The sequence below is a fragment of the Corvus moneduloides genome, chromosome 15 (assembly GCF_009650955.1).
Source record: "Corvus moneduloides isolate bCorMon1 chromosome 15, bCorMon1.pri, whole genome shotgun sequence".
Taxonomy (NCBI): Eukaryota; Metazoa; Chordata; class Aves; order Passeriformes; family Corvidae; genus Corvus; species Corvus moneduloides.
Genome location: NC_045490.1, coordinates 14,681,274 through 14,702,421, shown reverse-complemented (window position 1 = coordinate 14,702,421; position 21,148 = coordinate 14,681,274). Strand labels below are relative to the sequence as shown.

The following is a 21,148-nucleotide window of genomic DNA, read 5'->3' as shown; positions in this document are numbered from 1 at the left end:
TTTCAGCTTAAGTTGGAAAAGCTGGTTATCAATTTTCTAGCTAGATTTAGTAAGAGGACAGCAGAATTCGCCCCATCTGTTAGTCCTTGGCCAGGACACCAGTGCTATTTGTTTTCCTAGCATGGCATCCCAGCCCATACAACAGATTGATGGTGCCAGAGAGACACCGTGAAGTGGTGCCTGCTCCACTGCCAAGGGCACACAGGAACGGATGGTCACATCCAGATGATCTTGAATTAAGGGATGAGGAAGTGAAAAATCTGCACTGTCTCCTGCCTTCCCCCCACCCCTGGCTCACGGGAGGCTGCATCTGACCTTCAGCCAGGGAACAGAGAGCAAACTTGACTTCAAAGCTTCAGAGGTGTCCAAGAATACTTTCAGCTCGAGTTTTGCCCAGCCATGGGCTGGTTTTAAACCCATTCTGTCAAGGTGAGATTTAGAGGGACAAACGGCTTTGTCCTAAATGGCTTTAGGCTAAGTGCCTAAAGACCTTCCCTGGTGCCCTCCTTCACAACAGCCTGCACACGGAAGGGTGGCTTTGTGCAGACCCAGCTGATCTGCACATCTGTTGGGAGAGTCTGGATTTAGTGTTCAGTGACCCTCATGTCACACTAAAACTTACACAACCTGCAGTAACAAACGGTCTGAGAAACATTTCTCCTCATAAAAGAGTACAATCTTACTGTTAATTACAAGTATTGGTGGCAATATGTACTAGATGCCTTCAAAATACTGAACACTTCAAGATACTGTAAATTTTACCCAAGAAAATAAAACTACCTCCAGTTACTCTGTCAGCTGTTTTTGTAAACTTCTCCCCTGCTGCAGAAAAGTTTAGACAAACTATGATAAATTTTCCCATTCCCGACTTCACTGATATGTGCATTTCTAACAAACTTCAGAACAGTACACATGGGCTATTTTCAAGAATGGGCCTAAGGTAAAACTCTGAAAAAATACATGAAATAAGCAAGCTAAAAAGTAGGGGAAATATTCTCATAGTTTCTGTCAGCTTGTAGTAATATTATTTCTTTTAATACATCACGAAGTATTATCTAGATATGACTTAAGAGCATCTAGAAGCACACAACAAAAAGTAGGTGAAAGAAATCAGTAAAATCTATAGAGAAATCAGTTCAATTTGTACATATCAATACACAAACAATAAGCAACCTAGAGACACGTAAAGTATAATTCTGTCTACTACAAATTTGGCCTTTTCATAATCTGCAGCCCAAACTCTATTATGCTCTTGCCATTTCAATCCAGACCTATGACTTCCACAAAAAGGCTTTAGGGAAAAACTGCTTATATTTAGAAAAAGCTTTGAAAGGTAAAACTACCATAGAATAACATTATCTTAGCAGATGAGTCAGAGAGTTCAAGCTGAAATGGCATTTCATGCTAAGCAATAATGTCTCTATTCCTAAATGGCATGGGGGGCATTTATACTACTGAAAACCAGGGATTAATGATTGCAGGATTTCCAGTTCTCCAGCTGACAAAGGGGATACTTTCATGGAGGTGACATGCACGGGTTTCAGAGGCCTCCCCCAGCCCAGAGCTGGCACTGATAAATCGCGTGACTTACTAAAGACTGAACACACATTGCACAGTGCTCGTTGACATAAATCACATCTAACAAAGGATACCCCAGCAGAGGGCAGTGGGAAGAAGCCCCACAGTCTTACAGCCCTGCGAGTGAGGAGAAAGCATCTAGGATTGGTGTTTTCCTTCAGCCAAGAAAGGACATGACTGGTTTTAAATTTTGAGTCAAAGGAAACCAAGATTCACCATTACCTTCCACACAATTGTAAACCTTCACCTTTACCTACCAGTACCACGTGCCTGAGCACTGGGATTGAGACCAGCTGAGCAGTGAGCATTGAAAAGAACCAACTTGCTTCCAAAGCCTTTCTCCTGCCCTCTGATCAGTAACTCTTTCATCAGAAGATTTTTGTGAGCAACGTTACTAAGCAAAGTGAAAAGCTGAATTTCTGCCATCTCCAAACCCCCAAATCTTAAACATTGGTGTTTAAGGCCTGTTTTCCCTTGCAAGAAATTACAAAAATATTTTGTCTCTGGAAACAGAAAGATTTGGGGCCACACAGTAAAACTGAATTTTAAAAAAATTGCAAATTTTGGCTAAAAGCATCCACACAGACACTTACTGGTGACTTGCTGTGTTCAGTAATTTACTCACGTGTCAAACCCCTGAACACTGAACTAAGGAAACTGCTTTGTACAGCTATAAAAAATATTGACGATTCCAGAGTCACCACTATACCCAAGAAAAAGCAAGGTGTGCAGTACATGCAGCCATTACCTCTTCTGCAAACTGCTCTGGGATTGTCAGAGTATGCAAGTTGAAGCACTCAGCAGAAGCTCTTAATGGAGAGCATTTAAAACAAAATCTGCTGAAAGTATGTAAAGGATTGCTTACAGCTAAAGAATGGAAATATGTTAAGAGAACTGGAATTCCTAAACTTTGGGCCCTGAGCTTTGCTTTGGACCTTTCTATTTACAAAAGCAAAGACCTGTGCTCAAAATAAGGATCCATACTTGAAAGCTAAAAAAATAAGATGGATCTTATGAAGGCAACCCATGGCCTTGTGCTGCCCCATCCCTGGGAAATGATCCATCATCAATGACCCACACTGGTCTCAGGTCCCAGGCAAAGGCACCCACTGTGCAAACTGGAAATCCAAGGTCCCAGCAGCAGAGCTGCCAGAGCTGGCAGGGCAGGATTTGCAGCACTATCCACAACCTGTAGTTCATGCTTTTCCTGCGACTCTGTGGCCCTGGAAAAAAGAGTTCCAGAACGAGCCTTGGGACTGCATGGATTGTTGCAGCAGGCTGCACTGGCTGGTGACCTGAGCCCTTCAGCTGCACTGCACTGGGAACTACTCGCCTCAAAACTCCACCACTCTGCTAAAAGTAGCTACTAAAAGGTCTCCTCCTTCAGACTTGAGTTGAAATGCAGGCTGGGAGGCTGACAGCTTTGAAACGGTATCCAGGAATTCCAAAATCATTGAAATAGTGAATTCCATACTAAATATTGACTTCTCAAATCACGGGCAAGACAGGAAAACTGTACATTGAAATGAACACACAGGCAAAGCAGAGAAAACTCTCACTGCTAAGGAGCCTGCTGTATATTTGGTACTCCAGGAGTGCCAAAGCAATGTTAAGCAAATTGCACTGTGTTAAAAAGCCTTTTTCTGTTCTAGCTGTTTACAGCTTTCTAATGGTAAGTATGGGAGAAAAGATGAATGATTTATGAATGCTCACTGTAAAAAGTCAAACAACATATTAAAACAATGCTTCATAGCATGGGGAAATGGAGTTAAGCAGACCACTTTCATGGTGATTTTTATAGAAAGGAAATGCATAGATTTTTGACAGGGAAAAAAAATCTAATGATGAAGAGAATGGTGTTAAATGTTGTTAAACCTTTATTTATTTGGCCTAAAGCAAAAGATAAAACTCATTCTGTCAGAGATCTAAAATCTAAAGAGATGAAACCCACAGCCTTTTAACTTAAGTAATTCCCCTTTACAAATATTCTCAGATGAGATTGAGTGAAACCCTCCTCCCAGCTACATCCTGAAAACCAAACTATTTCCAGTCTCTGTGTTAATATGAGGGTAGGCAGTGCTGATCAAGTGACAGAAAAACAATTGAGGGGTAGGATGCATCCCGCTGTTTTCCTGAATGTCTCTGAATTCCCTGCTGCCAGGGACAGTAACCCCCTTCCTTCCTTGCCATCCAGGTCCAATGGATGGCACTTGCCCACAGCTGCTCAGGCAATTGCCCTGACCCAGTTGTTCAAGGAAATAACGAGCCCCTGAATTGACTAAGGAGTGTCACAAGGACAGAAGAAAAAACTGTCTAAGGGAGCACATCAGCAGCTGGAGGAGCATCCTCAGGTGCTGCTCAAGGAGAATGTATATTTTAATTTGTAGCCCACTTACTGCAATAGGACAGAAGTTTAAGACATGCCATGGAGGACAAGACGGCAATCCGAGCAAAGAAAGGGAAAACAGCTTTTCTGTACTTCTGAGAACAAATAGCTGTCTCTACCACCACATCATTGTTTTACTATTACCAGCTAATACAACAGCAGACTGAAAGTGCAGCTGCGGTCCACAGAATATTTGGCATTTCTGGCCCAAGCATAATCCCTCAAGTAATGAAAAACCTATTTCTATTTCTGCATCCTCGCTACTCTTCATACTGAAGAGGCTGCGTCTGTCTCCCATTTATTGAAGCTTATTCTTCATCTAGACAGCCAGAGCTGGTTTGTATTAGAAATTAGGTTTTAAATCACTATTTTTCTATTATTTGTTTTAGGATTTTCAGGAAGCCTCCAGAGGTGCAGAAAAATTCTTCTGGTTGGAAAAGACTCTAATACTCTTCATGAACGGAGCCCCAAATCCCTAAACCCTTGTATAAGAACTTTGATGTTTTTAACGTTCAGATTCTGGCCATGAAGACAGTAACATGATAACAGAGTTAAAATGACATAAAACTGCTTTTAAAAAAAGTTAAAACTTCCCCTGCAAGAGTAGGACTAACCAGATCCCTCAGCTTTTCTTAATGAGCAGACTCCATTATGGTCTCTCTTTTCTCATGTGGTTGGAGTTTTGCATTTCAGTGATTAATGGAGTCTCGAGATGTAAAAAGGGGATATATATGAAGAAAGAAACAACAGGCGAAATAAATTTTTGGCTCAATAAATCATACAAGCCTAAATTGCATCTCTTTTCTCTTGCTGCTCCCTGCTACCCTGTGGCCAGTTTTAACAGGATTCTCAATTTTCAGGTCCCAGCTCTGCACCACATTCCTACCAAGACACACATGTCTCCTTGGAAGAGGCTCGGATGCTAAAGGCACAGTAACCCATCATTGCCAGGTACATGGGGCTATGGTGTTGCATTTCCTGTCTCTGGTAATTGTTAGCGTGCCTGCTGTGAAATTGTTTCATTTCTCTTTCAGTTTAAGGTTCTTTCGCATTTTTCACAGACCAGCAAAGATGTCACAAGTTCATATCTACTCTTGTATTACCTTGCTATGTACTCCTGACATTTTTCTAGCATTCATTAATTTTCTCAGCATATCAAGCACTGTTTACCTCAATTTTAAAGCCTTTAATAACTGAACAGAGAAATCCTCTAGTGACAGTACAGTCTGACAGAAGGAATATCTCCTTCCTTCTGCAAAAGAAAACATTATCCTCACAACTCCAATTCCAACTATGAGGAGCAAAACCCGAGTTTGTTGACAAATGACCTGCCTTGGATTGAACTAGCTCCCGTGGAATTACAGAGGGGTTTCATAGTTTCCATATTTAGGAGACAAAACTGTAGCAAAAAGATCCTAACTGAAAAATGACATCTCTTGATTATAGCAGGCTGGCTTTGGACTCGCTGTGGATACAATTGCACTTAAGTCAGTTTATGTGAAGTTGGGATCCTGAGCACCAGCAGTGGATCCCCAGCTTTCTGCTGCAGTCAGCACACATGGGGCCTTCTGCCCAGCTCCTGCATCCTCAGGTCATTCCTCACTCTCTGATCCCTATATTTGAGATTTGCAGCCACCTGCACCTCGCAGAATGCAGGAAGACTCTTGCAGGAGAAATAAGTGAATTGAAAGAAGATGCAAATATACAGAAAATATGAAAGAGAACTGCGAGAATAGTGCACTACGCCCAAATTTAAATGAAACAACTGTTAACACGCAGGGATAAGCAGAATATAGGGAATAGACTGTCTGACCTTTCCAAGAGTCTTGTCTACTCCAGGCTGATTCCTGCAAGGCGAGTAAGGTGCTGGAGACACACCTTGTCATCCAGCACATGGGGAACCTGCTCTGCCACAACGGCATCAGGATGTGAAAAGATCCTCTCTTCTGTGGCTTTTCTCAGAAAGTATTTAGTAAGAAAAATGTTGGAGGAAATCAGCTGATCAACCAACCAGCAAATTAAAATAAAGCTTAAAATTCAATTAACTGCGGCACTGTTATGAATTATGTACAGTATCTTTTAAAAATTAAATATGACACAGAGGGATAAATCTGGACATCCCAGAGAAGAAAACAAACTAAACCTAGAGCATATTTACAGTTTTAGGTAAGGTTCTGTTAGGTCAACATTAGAGAATGAAATTCCTTTTCCATTCAGGAACTGCATTAATACAAATGCTTGCCTTTTCTAGTAATTATTTAGTAATAGCCAAGATAAAGACATTAAGAGTGCTTCATAATCACACAGTGGGGTTCAATAGTGATTCTCTCATTATCAAATCTGCTCAACATACAAGCCAAAACAGGATTTTTCTAACCAACTACATTCTTCATTTTGGCATTGTAATTCAAGCTTCTGATGTCAGAAATGATTATGAGAAATTAAGAGAGAGTTTTCTGACTGTAAAGTATACATGCAGCAGTCCAAACAGGAGCCTCTGCTTCCTACACACATGTAGCAGGTTCAGTTCGTAAACCAGGCAGAAATACCAATTAAGTGTAGTGGTTTGGTTTGAAATATCCATTACTTACTTATTTTCCTTCTGTGAGATAAGAATTAGGAGAAAGCAAACCAGGCACAAAACTTAAAAGAATATAAAGGAGTTTATTAACGGACCTAAAAGGAAGGAAAAAAAGTCAGACTAAACCTTCAGAACACTTCTCCTCCCCCCAACTTTCTCCCTTCTCCCACTGACAATGTAAGAAGACAACCCTTGAGATTTTCAGTCAGTTGACCACCTCTATAATAATCTTTTTCAGTTCACTTAGAAGAGGAGTCCCTCTTGCTCATGCTATGGAGACATCTCCACAAGAAACAGTTCTCTCATGGTGCAGTATCACAATGAGACAGCCACCCGGGTTGGTTCTCTGCCTGCATGTGAGAGTCCCTTCCCTCGACTTACAGCTTTCCCCACAACTGTTTTCGAGGGTCCAATCTGGAGCTACTGGGGTACCATTTTAAGGATGAGCTGTTCAAAAGCAAAGGCTCTCTTCACCTATCTCTGGGAGCATCTTCAGCTCTAGGAACAGAGGTCTTCTTCCCTGGGAGCAAGGGTCTTCATCACTTTCATCTCCCTCTGTTCAAGCTTATCATCAAATCACAGCTACTTCAACATTTGCTTGTTTCAGCACAGGTACTTTTGCTCACAATTGCAGTTTGAATGCTCCACCCTCCATGCTTCATGGAATTACAACGGGTACTCTGATGTATCATAGTCCATCACCATAGCTTTACAACAGAATTTCAGCTTCTAGGCTTGAGGCATCTCCTCTTTGTCCTCTCTCAGGGTTTCAGCTCTTCCTTCTTCACTGACTTTGGTGTCTTTATGGTGTTTTCTTCACGTGCCTTCACCCTTCCTTTTCTTTTGACTTGGGAGAGGATTGATGTCTGCAGGCTTCATCTGTTCTGGAGAAAACTTACAGCAGTAAAAGGGTTAATCGCACCCAGGCCCCGCAGCTGGAATTCACTTACCGTTATTGGGCACATGATCTTTGCCGGGCAGCGGCCTCAGATGAATTTCGGCCGCACTGGGTGAGGGCTGGCCTGGCCACGCCATGGGGCCGGCCCGCACGGAGCAGGGCTGCGGGGGCTCCGGGGTGGCTGTCTCCCGGCCGGCCCGGCTTGCACTGAGGGGGCTGCACCGGGTGTCCAGCGAGCAGAAGCAGCTGAGATCTCAGCCAAACCGCGCCGAGCAGGGCCCAGCCGCGGGCCCCCAGGCACCTGTCCAAAAGCTGGAAACAAGACAGCTTTCCCGGCTTTGTTTGTTCTTAAATGTGGATCACAGAGGCGTGTCAAGCTTCTTAAGTGGCTTAAAAAAAGTTGCCAATATTCAAACTAGCCAGTTGATTGGTTCTGTTGGGTCTGGAGGAAGCTGTAAGCACCTCTTTGCAAAAGAATCACTTCCGTGGCTGATGGAGCTCTCTTTCACTAAAAATCCAAACTATGCTAAACCATGACAAAACATTGCTCTAATAAATAAAATAATCTTTGGCCTGCCTCTACCCATCATGGTCTAATTCTGTTCTGGAAAACAGACATTCACTCACACTCAGGAGAAGGACTACATTTTTCACATCACTAGAAATGGGATAAACGTCTTGCAGTGGTACCAAAGAGGAACCGCCTGGCTGGGGAGCAGCTCTGTGTGAAAGGCCCTGGGGTCTTTGCCCCCCAGACAAACATGAGCCAGCACCATGGTCTGGCAGCAGCATCTTGGGCTGCAGGAACAGAGCATGGCCAGGGAACTGGGGGAGAGGGTTATCCCTATTCACTCTCATTAGGCTACTTCTAGGATAACTGCTTCCAGTTTGGAACCTTCCAATATGACAAGGACATCAATAAACCAGAGTAAGTGCAGGGGCTGTCAGCAGGACAGCTAGGGGCTGGAGCACCTGCTGTTGGGGGAAGGGGAAGAGATGGCTGGGGGGCTTCAAAGCAGCCTGTCAGAACCTACAGGTCATGAAGAAGATAAAGCCACATGCAATCTCTGTCCTTGGAGGTCTTCAAGAGCAGAGTGGACGTAAGAGATGACCCATTTGGAGCAGAAGAGACATCCAGAGGTCCCTTCCAACACAAATCATCCTCTAACCTTGCAAACCCAAATCTGGAGTGCAAAATTTGTCCCAGGGGTCAGACAGGTTGTCACGGAAGATGTCATTTTTCCTGTTTATAGCTACAAGGCTATCATGTAAGGAATTACTAACAAGGCACAACATCACATGAATATGGTGTATTAGGTGTTCAAACTCGCTGACCTTGGCAAGTCAATGACTTTATTACTGGACATACAGAATATATATGATGGCTGGGATCTCAGCAGTGACATGAGAAGGCAGGTCAAAGTGTAATGCAGCAAGACTACATAAAATTAAACCCTGAATAAGCAAAAACTGAAATGAACCTGAAAACTGTTTCTTAAACAGCTTTTAAATCACTGAGATGGATTCATCCCATTATATTATATGGAGAGTAAAGTTTTCTGTTAGTGATAGATCATTTCTCTTCCCCCTGTTCAACTTCTTTTGCTCCGTAAGTTCCCTACTCTGTTACCCTATCTTATTATTTTCACTAGTTGAATTTAATTCCAATTTTTTGTTTTGCCTTCCTTCAAGGTCCTTGAATATTCCTTGAATAGTCTCTTGTCTCTTTAGTACACTTAAGTATTTATGTGTTTTGTTTTTTCCATGGCATTCATAATGCTGCTTTAAGAGCTACATTAGCCACACTTACAAAATCCATGTCAAATCTCTCAATCCTCTATGAACCCATAGAGCAATAGTTCTATTCCTAAAGACAAATATGTACCACTATACTTAAATAAAATCTATAAGCATGCTAAGTGCAAAACAACACAGTGAGTCAACAAAGAAACACAGCAACAAATAATCAATATAAATGAATCTATAAACAATCAACTGGTGATCTCAATCTAAATAACTGCTAAGAGAGCAATGTTTCCCTAGGAAGAAATGAGACATTTTACACTGATATTGAACATTGACTTTTCAGAGACAATGACCACAGGTTTATTTGATAGGTATCTCTGACTTGGCATTATATTAGCAAAATTTAATCTTCAATATCCCTTATGCTTACCCTTCCCCTGAAAAGTGGCCTCATCTCAGTTTGTTGGGCTGGGTTATAAAGCATGTCTCACAAAAATATCTCAATGCTTTTTCATCATTTTTCCCCCGACTTCCTGTAAGTCTCATTTTGCATCTACTTATCTCTGCTATCTCTTTGCCCTGACAAGACCTCATACCTGTGATTCTAGGATTAAATCCTAGACTACTAAAAAATTCGTAATATTAGGTATTTGCAGTGATGAAAGTGAGAATAGGCTCTGTCACACAGCCACCATGAAATTCAGCATATTTTCTAGTTTGTGCAGGGGAGGATGGCAAGGGCATGTGAAGCACAACCTGTACTTCACAACTGAGAGAAAAAAGAGAAAGGACCTCTGAGGAAGGCATTCTTGCAGCTATAACTAAAAAGCCCCAAAGTTTCTACTATATAAATAATAACTGTACTAATAAATTACTGATTTTAAACAGCATCTCTCTCTAATGTCTGGGTGAGCCATTTCTGTCCTGTCACATCACACTGCTCCTTTCTGTGGCACTAACCTTGGCCAAGCAGATGTTCTGAGCAGGGCAGCCACAGCCAGGACAGTGAGCACCAGCCAGGCAGTTGTGTTTCTTTACTCAAGTTCAAAGCAATACATTTTAACAGCTCCTGGGGAGCATTACCAGCATGTGTGAAAAATGTTTCCTCAGACTCATCCGAGACTGTGCTGTGCAATTTGCATTAACAACCCAAAACGTGCCCTGAAAACACAACTCCAGTAACACACGAAAGAAGACATTCTATGATCCTCTCTGTCCCCTGTCTCTTGCCAAGGCTTCAGAGTATGTTCAGCCTGGAGCTGAGCAAGAAAGGTTTTTAATTGCAAGAGCTAAGCTAAGCACATGATAGCACTTTGAGAGTTATGGGAACATTAGTCTCACTCTAGTTTCAAGTGCTGAGGCTTATGGTATGAAAATGTACGACTGACCAAGCTGTAAGACTGCCCCTCCACAATGAAATCCTCCCACTCCCACTGTCCCTGAGATCTCTGCTAGGCAAAACAATTGTACATTGGCTTTTCTTGGAACAAATCTGCAGATCAAGTTTTTACTTTTGACTCAGGAAAAGCCCAGGAAAACTAGACCCAAGTAATTTCATGTCAAAGTCCTCCAGTTCTTTGTGACATTGAGCATATAATGCAGCTGGAGCATCTTGTCTCTAGGAAAACTGTCTCGTTCACTTTATCAATCTCTCACACCTTTGGACTGTGGAATAGGGACACTTGTTAGCTAGAAAGCCACATCTAAATTTCCTGGACACGGGCACCAAAATTGCCAACACTAGTGCATAGTTTTCTTATGGAATGAAGCCAGATGCTTCTTCCTAAAAGGCTCAAAACTTCTCAGAGGTAGCATCAGACAGGCTTATTGAGCTACTACCATGCTTTTCTTCCTCAGATTGACTGATAGCAGTCAATAAGAATCACTGAATGTGTGACATTTAGAATATGACAGGCATATTCTAAAATGTAATTATTGCCCCTAACTGACACCTATTTTCAATGCAAATTTAAGAACAGAACCTTCTGTCATCAGCTAATCTTGCAAGATGCAGCGTTCCCCTGGTTTACATTGATTTCAAGTGAATCTGATGGCAGTGATTGGCAGCCAGATGCCCTCTGCCTCTCAGAGGTTCCAGTTTTGCATGATTTTCCCTTTTTCAGTCTTGCTTTCCAGAATGTCTAGCATATTTGATTTCAGTGAAGTCTGGACAAGACAAAGGCTGTGGTTTTCTGACTCCACAAGCAAAAAACAAATGCAATGGAAGAAATTAAACTAAATGTAAGTTCCTGTTTGTCAAATACAACTCAGAGAGAGGAAAAAGAAATCAATAGGTACATAAGACAGGCACTTGAGAAACCTATTTTGATGAATCCTCATCTGTGGAATCAGAGTCAAAAAGACAACTTGGCTTAGAAGTGGAAGAACTTACAAACATGAATGAACAACAAACTTCATCCAAGCACTTACATTGGCAAAAAATTGTGGGATGAAAATAAATTGACATCAACACCTAAAGGATAAGATTTTATGCAAACTGTACCATGTACAGATGTGATGCAGAGTAAAGATGAGACTTCTACTTCCAAGTCAGAAATCCTATAGATTTTTTTGTCTGCCACACAAACAAAGGAATACTTCTGGGGGTACAAGAGGAATAACTACATAAATTAACCATTTATTTCCCTATATCTTATGTTCTGTGAGTAGTATTTTTCAGGTTCTAATTTCAAATTAAAAAAAAAAAAAAAAAGACATTTTCATTTGCTTAATTAACTGCCAGACGCTTTGGCAATTCAGTCCTTTCTGTGGCACTGAAGTGAATATATTTCAAGTTTATGCAGAAACCTGAAATTTATCTTAAACCTCATGTGTATTTCAGGTCAAATAACACTGAGGAATAAATGACTAATAATACTTTCATGTGCAACATAGGCACTAAAGGGGCAGTGCAAGCATGCTGCTCTCATAGTGTGTTATTTTTCTTTTTTTTTTTCCTGTATCTTCTTGCATATGATAGTAGATAAAAGAGCATCAATATCTAAAAGTTGCAGTATGAGTATCAAGATATTATTTGCAAGTGAAACATCTTTAAACCCATCGCAGTTTTTAATTTCCACAGGAAGTAACAGTGCAGGTTTTTTTCCCCCCACAGGAAAGTCTAAATATTTAAATTACCATATTTTTAATGTACTGACATGTTGATGGTCAGATGTTCTTTGATGCTCAAAGATAGATTGGCAGAAATCAGAGCAGCATAGGGGCTTACAAAAACGTGGTATTTATGTTTGGCAGCAATTACTTTGTGAAAAATACAAGGTGACTCTTTTTATGCTCCTTCTTTTTTCTTTTTTATATTTTTCTCCTCCAAGTTTGGCATGAATCAAAAGAGCTAAAAACTAATTTAACATGACAAATGCTTTCATCACTCCGTTAACCTCTGAAGTGAACACTCTGACAAAGACAATATGTGTGGTATATGCTTTCCTTTTGACACTTTATAAATTACTTTCTTGTAACTGGGTTTTACCACCAGCCCAATATCTTCAGGATGTCCTAATTTGAATGGCTGGTTCTACATTCTTCGCATGTCACCCCTGGATAATAGGAATAACTCCTGGGCTTTGTGAAATGGCACAAGTCTCAGAAAGGACTGTGGGACAATTTTATTTCCATCCTGCGTGCTGGAATTTACCAAAAGGTTGTGCAATACTAGAAACTAATACTCTGCATTTTGTTCACATCTGGCTATTGAGGAAACAGGGAGAAGTGACAAACCTGGCTTAAATGTGCAGACAGCCTTGTGTACACCACGTAATGGCAAAGTTAACTGAAGTGACTTCTTTCCTATTCTCTGCTATTAAAAATAGTATAACAATCAGCCATAGAAACATCTTAAAGTGCTCTTTCATACACACCATTTGAACTTTTTTCCATGGTCTATTCCTTTAACAAGAAGACCAAAAGTAGCTTGATTTATTTTCAATCTGGTGAGTTTGATCTGTGTTAAAGTTTCTGCAGAAACCCTGTTAGTGTAAAGGAATTCACACATAGACCAGTACATCTAAGATGGCAAAATGTCTGCACACAGAACCAAGCATATTCTGCACAAACACCTGTCCTATCACACTGAACCAGTGCAACACAGATCTGCAGAAATTTTTCCCAGACATCAGTCAGGGTAGTTTGCAGAGAAAGATTTAGGAAATTTCAGATAACTGTGGTAGTGACTGGCCTATAAAGGAAGAGTCTATCTAAATAGCTAGACTTTGATGACATATTATGATATAAACCATCAATCTATATGTATCTTTAAAAAGAAAAGAAAACCCGAAGTTACCTTCTAACAAGGCATATTGCCATTATTTTGACAAATGTTTAACTTAAAATCTCAGTAGTATCTTTATTTAACATCAATTATGTAGTGTGGCAAGAAGTTCCAAAGGTTATTTATGCACTATGAATTTATTTTTAAAGCTTTAAACATACTGCCTTTTCATTTCATTCACTGTATTTTTAGTTGTGTGTTGGAGGAAAGGCAATAGGAATGCCTATTAAGTTTTTAAAAATTTATCTTTTCTATCAGTTATGAGGTCTTTTTTTGCTTCTCTATTTAAATCACCCTCATTAGAAATTTTTTCATGCCAGCCATAATCTTTTGCAGTCTCAAAGTTCCATGTTTAAACCTGTAGACATTATGTTTTCAATGATCCATCCATGTCAATTCTCCCATCTCTTTTATGATAGGAAAATTCATTTAGAAATCCTGAAGAATATGAGAACTTCAAATTCCTCTTTCAGTAAAATTTATCTCATATTTGCCATCACTGCCTTTTGCATTTGGCCCTGCAAGAGTCTTGATCAGCATTGATACATCACATTCACACAGTCCAGATACACTGACAAGCCTAAGGAGCAGAACCATTTGCTGCAAATTTTGATGACTTTTTCCATAACTCTTACTTTTAGCTAATGTAACCCCAGAGATGGAACCTCTGCTCTGTTAGAGAGCAAGAAATTTTCATTGTGGACATGTAAGGCAGAAATACAATAGCAGCACCTTCCAAGCCTTTCCTTTTTTCAAATCAGGAGATGATTTAGCACCTTAACTCATACTGCTGGAGGACAGCAAGGATTAGTTTATAGCTCATGGTTTACACCTGCTCTTTGTCATGTGCAATGAATTGTATGATTTTTTTGCTGAGAGCGAAGGAATTAATTTAATAAATGGCCTAACTTAAGCACTTTGCTTTTACCTTTCTGTTGTTCTCATGGATCCAAGGCTACACCACTGCTATTTTGTTTTTTCTTTTCTCTCTCTTCCATCACTCTAAATTATGATCACAGTGGATCTATCAAATTTATTCATTGGATTAATTTCAGCTATTTTCTGGGTTTGACATATACTTATTCTTTTCTGTGTATGGCATGAAGCTTGTCAGGTAACTTCTCATTATTTAAAACTTGAGCCAACACTCTCTCCTAAACCCTGCTTTGTTGTGTTCACTACCAACTCTATTGTGCTCATCGTTCTCTCAACAGGAAAGACGACCTCAAAAACTTCTGTCAAAATGGATCAGTTATGTCATTACTTGAAATGATAGATCATTCATCAATTATTAAGAGTCAATACATTGCCTTACATTTTCTCTTGTCTTACATATGAAAGTGTAAAAAGCAATAACCACATTGCAAAGCTTTGCTTAAGATTACAGTAACCTAAATACCAAGGAAAAACACATTTCATAATCCATCACTTCAAAGTTATGCACATGAATAAAATGTTCAACTCGCAGTATATCATTTCCCATGTGCATAATCACTCTAACAGGGAGCTGCTGTATGATAACTGTCAAGTTCAATGAATCATGTGCTTTCCAATCTTTTCATTTATATACCAAACTAAGCTTGTTATTCTTCTGAGGCTTTCTACAGGGGAAATACAGAAAGATGGTTAGATCTGTAGTATTCAGTATGCTGGGATGTAGGTCTGGACTAAACAGACAGCAGGAATATTCAGCCAGCTCTTTCCTACTACTGTATATATTAATCACATATGGAAGCTCATTAGTATGAAAAATGGGATTTTCAGGTGTCTATCCTGAAGAGTCAGGTTACATAGGATCAAAAAAAAAAAGAGAGAGAAAATTCAGCACATCATTATAGATCTTTTGAGTGCCATATGTGAGAATAGCTTCACAGATGAAATAAATCCTACAAAGAATAGGTCTGGAAAGTATTAACAGAAAATATTGTCAAGCTACCATAATTTTGCCATTTAGTCAGAGAAGCTAAAGAGTTTGTGCAGCACATCACTGTCATCAGCATATTGTTAAAGGCACTGAAAAAAGTGCAAAATACACTGGTAGTTTGTGTAGACACTTAGATAAACCTCTACAACAACAGAGATTGAAAGAGGTACCAGGGAAGGGGGAGGAAATCCAAAATTAATTGAATTAAGAAAGACAAAATCTCAGCAGCATGTTAAAAACATCTCAAAAAAACCACAGAACGAATTAGGACACCGTGTGGCTGCTATTAATATATGAATCATGGGAAATAAATGCAACATTCAGCGTTTCTATATTTTTCCTTACAAAATGCTAAGGATGAGTGGAATATGGAAAATAACTGCATGCAAAATGGAACCATCTAATGATTCATATTTAACACCACCAGGATTTAGGCACACAGACCCATACAGACTGAGATCTAGTAATCAAAATTATTTTGTTTCTTTTTTTATCTAAAGGCAGCGTGTGATGGTAATATTTGAATTCAAATGCCACTAGCTTCTGTTATTTATGTGAATTCACCACCTATCACATTTTTTTCTAAATACTTTTTAAACATATGGCACTACATCAAAAAGTCATTCAATCACTCTGTTTGGACCATCTATGAGATGTGCATATCTGACACCTAAAGTTAACACTGCACATTAAGAATCTTGAATCAATTTCTTGCTTCCACTGCTCTTATGACAGTGAATGTGACTTGAACATTTTTTTTTCCTCATTAATCAGAATAAGGAATAATAATATTATTTGCTCACTAAGAACACACATTTGTGAAACACATTGAGCATCCTTTCATCTGCTGAACTTTCATTTTCTGACACAGCCATGTGATTTGACAGAGAAAACACAGCCTTACCTATGAAATATGCTAGCAAGATGGCAAGCAGGACTGCAGCAGCAATTGCAGATAAAGCAGCACACTTCCAGCTACAGTACTTGGAGGGTTTTTTCAGCTTGAATGCATTCCTGGAGAATGTATTTCTAGGTAACAGTCTGGGAGGTGGAGTATAAACCGTTCCTGAGGTCAACGGGTAACCAGGGGAAGAACTACTGAACAGCGGAGTAGTTCCAGAAGATGTCTTAAACAAGAAATGCCTGAAAAACATAAAATGGAACATAGTTGAAAATGGCAAGTCCTGTAGTTAAGAAAGAACATCTCCTACTCCTATACCATTCCAGCTGCCACAGCCTGGTAAATTCAACCAAAAAGAAAAAGGATTTTGTAGGAAGAAATAGGGAGATGAAAATTCTCAGTCTTTTTGCTACCAGATCTTAACAACTGGCACTAAAATACAGTGTCAGGATATCTTTCTTAATCTTTTCTGTAATTAGATGCAACTTGACCACATACTAGCTAAAACACCAGCATGACCCATGAAATGTCTGGGAGTTCCCTGTGGAATCCGCCACTCAAAATATTCTAAGAAAACCACACTCTGAGTCTCATTTACACTCTTGGCAAAAGCTCCCAGCAAAACTGTAAGAACATACTGAGCAAAACCCATAGTCCTGTAGGAGAAGATCTTGCCAGAACTAGAATTAACCATGATTTTGTGGTTTAATAGTACACAGGTTTGGTTTGAACGGCTAAGACAATTACCAAAAGCACATGACTCAGCAGATAAAAAGAGGATTTCGACTGCCCGTACATTTGTTAGGAAGAAAATAAGGGACAGAATACACTCTCTAATGAATCTCAGAAAATGCTGTCAACACATTCCAGACAGAAGAAATGGAGAAAGCAAACTGTAAGACTGGTTTCTTTAGATTAACTTCTCACAGTCAGGAAGAACTGACTACAAGCATGTTCCAGTAGACAATGAAAGGAGAAGCACAGAATACAGGCTGTGGTCTTACAGAAAGTCACTTGGCTTAAGACAGAGAGCTCTGAAGACTTGCTCCATACCCTCTCCCTTCACAGCTCTGAAAAACAAGTGCTTCTTGGAATCAAACAGAATGAAGACACTCAGTAATCTCCAAAATCAAAATCACAGCCTAAAATAACGCAGGTCTTACTTCCAATGTAAAATATGTTTAACATTTTTATTCAGATACAATCCAGTATGTCACTCTCAAACCACCTGTTAGAGCTTTAAAATCCATGTCACTCACTGACAACAACAATTTGGAAGTTTGAGGCTGAAATGTGTTTCCCAAGTATGTTTTCCAGCCCACGATCATGAATGTGCCTACTGTCAAGCATAGATCAGTGTATACCTATTCTACAGAATACCAGAAGTGATTTAAAAGGCATTTTTTAAAACACTAGTTTTGAAATAAAACCCAGAGTATAAGAGATTGCACAGAACTTGAACACAGCTAAAAGACAGTAAAAGGAAGGCTGGCTAGGTTCCCCTGATTTCTGATTAAACATTTCCAGTTGAAGACAGCCTCTGAAAATATGTGTGGGGTTTTCTTTGTTTTTTTTAGTGCATCAATTAATAAACTCTATTAACAAATATGAACAATCACTTTGATACCGCCTTTGTTACTGATTTTTAAACTCCAAGTAGCCTTGTACATACCTTTCATCGGTGACCAAAATCTAGTTTGTTGCAGAAAATACACAAAGACAGTGGCAGTATCCACCATCAAAACTTTCTCTTTGTACTTTGGAGACTTCAGAAACACAATCAAACTCAAACAGATTAATTCTAACCAGTTACTTCATAGAAACATTGGGGTTTCTTTAACAAATAAATCTGTCCTTCTTTTTCTTCATCAGAGAGGCACATTAGAGGTTAGAATTGCTTCTTTTCTGCACATCATAGGTGATCTCTGAGAAAAAGCAATAAAGGCAAATGCTAAAATACTTCCCCTTAAAATTACCCAGACTTTTAAATTATGAAAAACCTCTTTCAGTTAAAGGAAAGCAAGAAATAATGGCAGTCTGATGTCTTGAACACTTCATTTTAAATGTTTCTTTACTTTGCAACAGTTCAATTAAAGTAACTGATGGGTAAATGATACTATGGGGCTTGTTGTGTTGCACCAGACCTACTGACTCTTCTGCTCCCTCTGTCTGGGTAGAACCTGATTAACTCGTCAGCAGAAGCAGGTTTAGTCCTTTCTGCTTGCTCTCCAGTCTTGGGAGCACAAGAGCACTTCCATGATAGGACCTAGGGATTGAAATGACACGGAGCATGAGGAACAAGGGAAAGCCAGAAGGAAGATGGAGCTGGTGAGACAAAGGCAGGCAGGAAAGCTCCTCTTATTCAGGGTAACTCTGCATCTGCCTCAGCCCAGGACCCCTTCTCCTCCGGAATCCCCATGGCAGGAACGACCCTCTTAGCTTTGGACATAAGGGTCTGCAACAAACAGTGCTTACCCTTTCCCTGCCCCAAAGCAGATCTTTTAGAATGAAACTGGAAATTAGAGTCCTTGGAACTGTCTTTATCTGAAATACTTTTAAACCCAGGAATTTTATGTCCTCTTTAGCTGAGAAGGCAGCTACAGCACCAACAGAAATTTTAATATAAAGCATTGTTAAAGTAAACTCAGATATATAATGAAACTCTGCTCCCATTAAAATTGAATTAATGAATATCTAGATATGCTTTAATAGAACATGTCAATCATATACTGTTGCATGTGAGAAGACAAAAAAAGTAGAACAAAAAAGCAGTTCCACCATGATCCTCTTTGAGATACATAAAGTATATAAAGAAAACCAAAACACTTGTCCATACAAACAGGATCTCTGTGATATTGTTAAAACTAATCAGAACTTTGTAGAAGCAAAAAAAGCTGACTGAAAAGGCTACATGAGACGATGGCATTATCAAAGCCAAAAAGAAAGAATGTCATTGGATAAACCCTGAATTTTGTCCTACCCATGCATTTTGAAAGCTGAAAGTTCACTGTCTCAATATGGACCCCTGACAAAGTGGCAGCTATCAGAAGACATCACACCATCTTGAAAGTACACAAGTTCTGCCTTCGAAAGTTTAAAAAAGGCATTTAATTAAAGACATGTTAAATATCCCCCAAGACACTTTGGAAAATGGACACTGCATTCCAAAGCTGGGGGCCAGATTAGCAGGTATACCTTAAATCCTAGCAAAGCACACCAGAAAGACTGAGAACATCATGGACAAAAACACTTGGACCCCCAGAGTTTTAAATCTAGATTCAGCTACTAATGGAAATAAATTGACTTGTCTCAACTCTATCCCTAAACCCAATGATCTATAGCCATATTTTTATGTGAGATTTGACATGCTCTGGTACAACCAATTGTCTGTGGGCTGAAGCTGCGCAGAGAGAACATGAGCATTTATCAACATTAATTACAGCCTCACAGTGGTAAAGCTGGGAGCATTGTACAATGCCTGCTTATGAAAAGAAATGATCTGATTTATACCAGTTCACTTAATTTCAAATACACTCCATATAAGAATTAAAAAATTGTATTCTCTGTCTTACGTGTTCACCTATCAAACACAATTAAGAAAGACACATTTTCTAGCTCACAATTAAGTGTTAGCAATTTGAATCAGACTAGGACTAATCTAATATTTTGAAAATATGGGAGTAAATTTGCTAAGTCTCAGCCCAGTCTCCCTGATTTCTGTGGATCAATAAGACAATTCCATACTGAAAAAAATCACAAAATATGGTTGCCAGCCTACAATGATTCTCTAATTTCAGTGTCCTTGAAAAGCTGTGGAAGGAGCTTGGGTGCTTCCCACAGAACAAAAGTTAACCCTGCAGCTCACTCTGTGCTCTCCTCTCCTGCTCGCAGGCTCCGGATTCAGGCTACAGGATTCAGGATTCACCCCCTCTGTTTTCAGCACTGCTGCTGTGGGGGGTCACACCCGTGCACCTCATCGCTGACACCACCACAAAGGTGACATCTGGGAAAGTTGAGCTTGCGAGGGGACATTTGACCACTGTTCTGTGCACTAATGGTAAATGGAAAAAGCTATATTTTGCTTTCTTCATTAATTCAGAGCTCTCTCTAGCATGTACTTTCCCACAGGTCAAAAGGACCTCTGCTGTTCAGGGAATAGTGGTCTGACAGACTGTATTAACTTCCATATTTTTTGAGAGAACAATCAGCTTTTCCCCCCCTCCTTTCTGGACAGATTGTCATGGCAGCACACTGCAAGAATGAGTAGAAAAAAAAATCGGTTTTGCGATGAAAAACTGTAATAGAAAGGAAGAACAAGACATTTTCTAACATAAATTGCTTCTTTCCCTCCTCATACTGTCCTAAACTTCTTCTGTATGAAAAAAAAAAGGCTTACATAGAATTGTAATGCTTAAATTGTCTTTTTTTTTATTTTATAGGGTTTTTAATAGTAATTAAAAAATAGAAAAGCTACATGCCAAGAGAATAGAAACAGCTCAATTTAGCTGTTCTAGGACTTAAAAATATCTTCAAGCTGCGGTAAAATCACATCTATCTATAATTTTATTGGACATTTATTCTTACCAGAAAAGAAACAATGGAATACAGAACATAGTATGCTGGCTTTCATTGTGATAAAAAAATATCTTCTGCAGTTTTCAAAGTCTGCCATAAAAGTAGCCATGAGTCATTTTATGTCAGTGGAAGTCTCAAAGTGGCTACCAAATTCAGACAGTGAAGTTTTATGGAAGACTTCTAGCTTCCAAACAAAAAGAAACCAATTCTGAAGAAAACTACAAGCTGTTCTTATGCCTGTTATGAAAAAAAATGAACTCTGAGTGGTAGA

General features: G+C 39.5%; 1 protein-coding gene across 5 annotated transcripts in view; it reads right to left on the bottom strand.

The window, feature by feature from the left end:
- TENM2 (teneurin transmembrane protein 2) overlaps positions 1 to 21,148 on the bottom strand; it is a 742,100-nt gene that overhangs the window by 148,230 nt on the left and 572,722 nt on the right. For all 5 annotated transcript variants that reach the window (XM_032124698.1, XM_032124699.1, XM_032124697.1 and 2 more), the window contains one exon: positions 16,306 to 16,544. In XM_032124698.1, the coding sequence (XP_031980589.1) occupies positions 16,306 to 16,544 (239 nt within the window). The remainder of the gene's footprint in view (positions 1 to 16,305; positions 16,545 to 21,148) is intronic.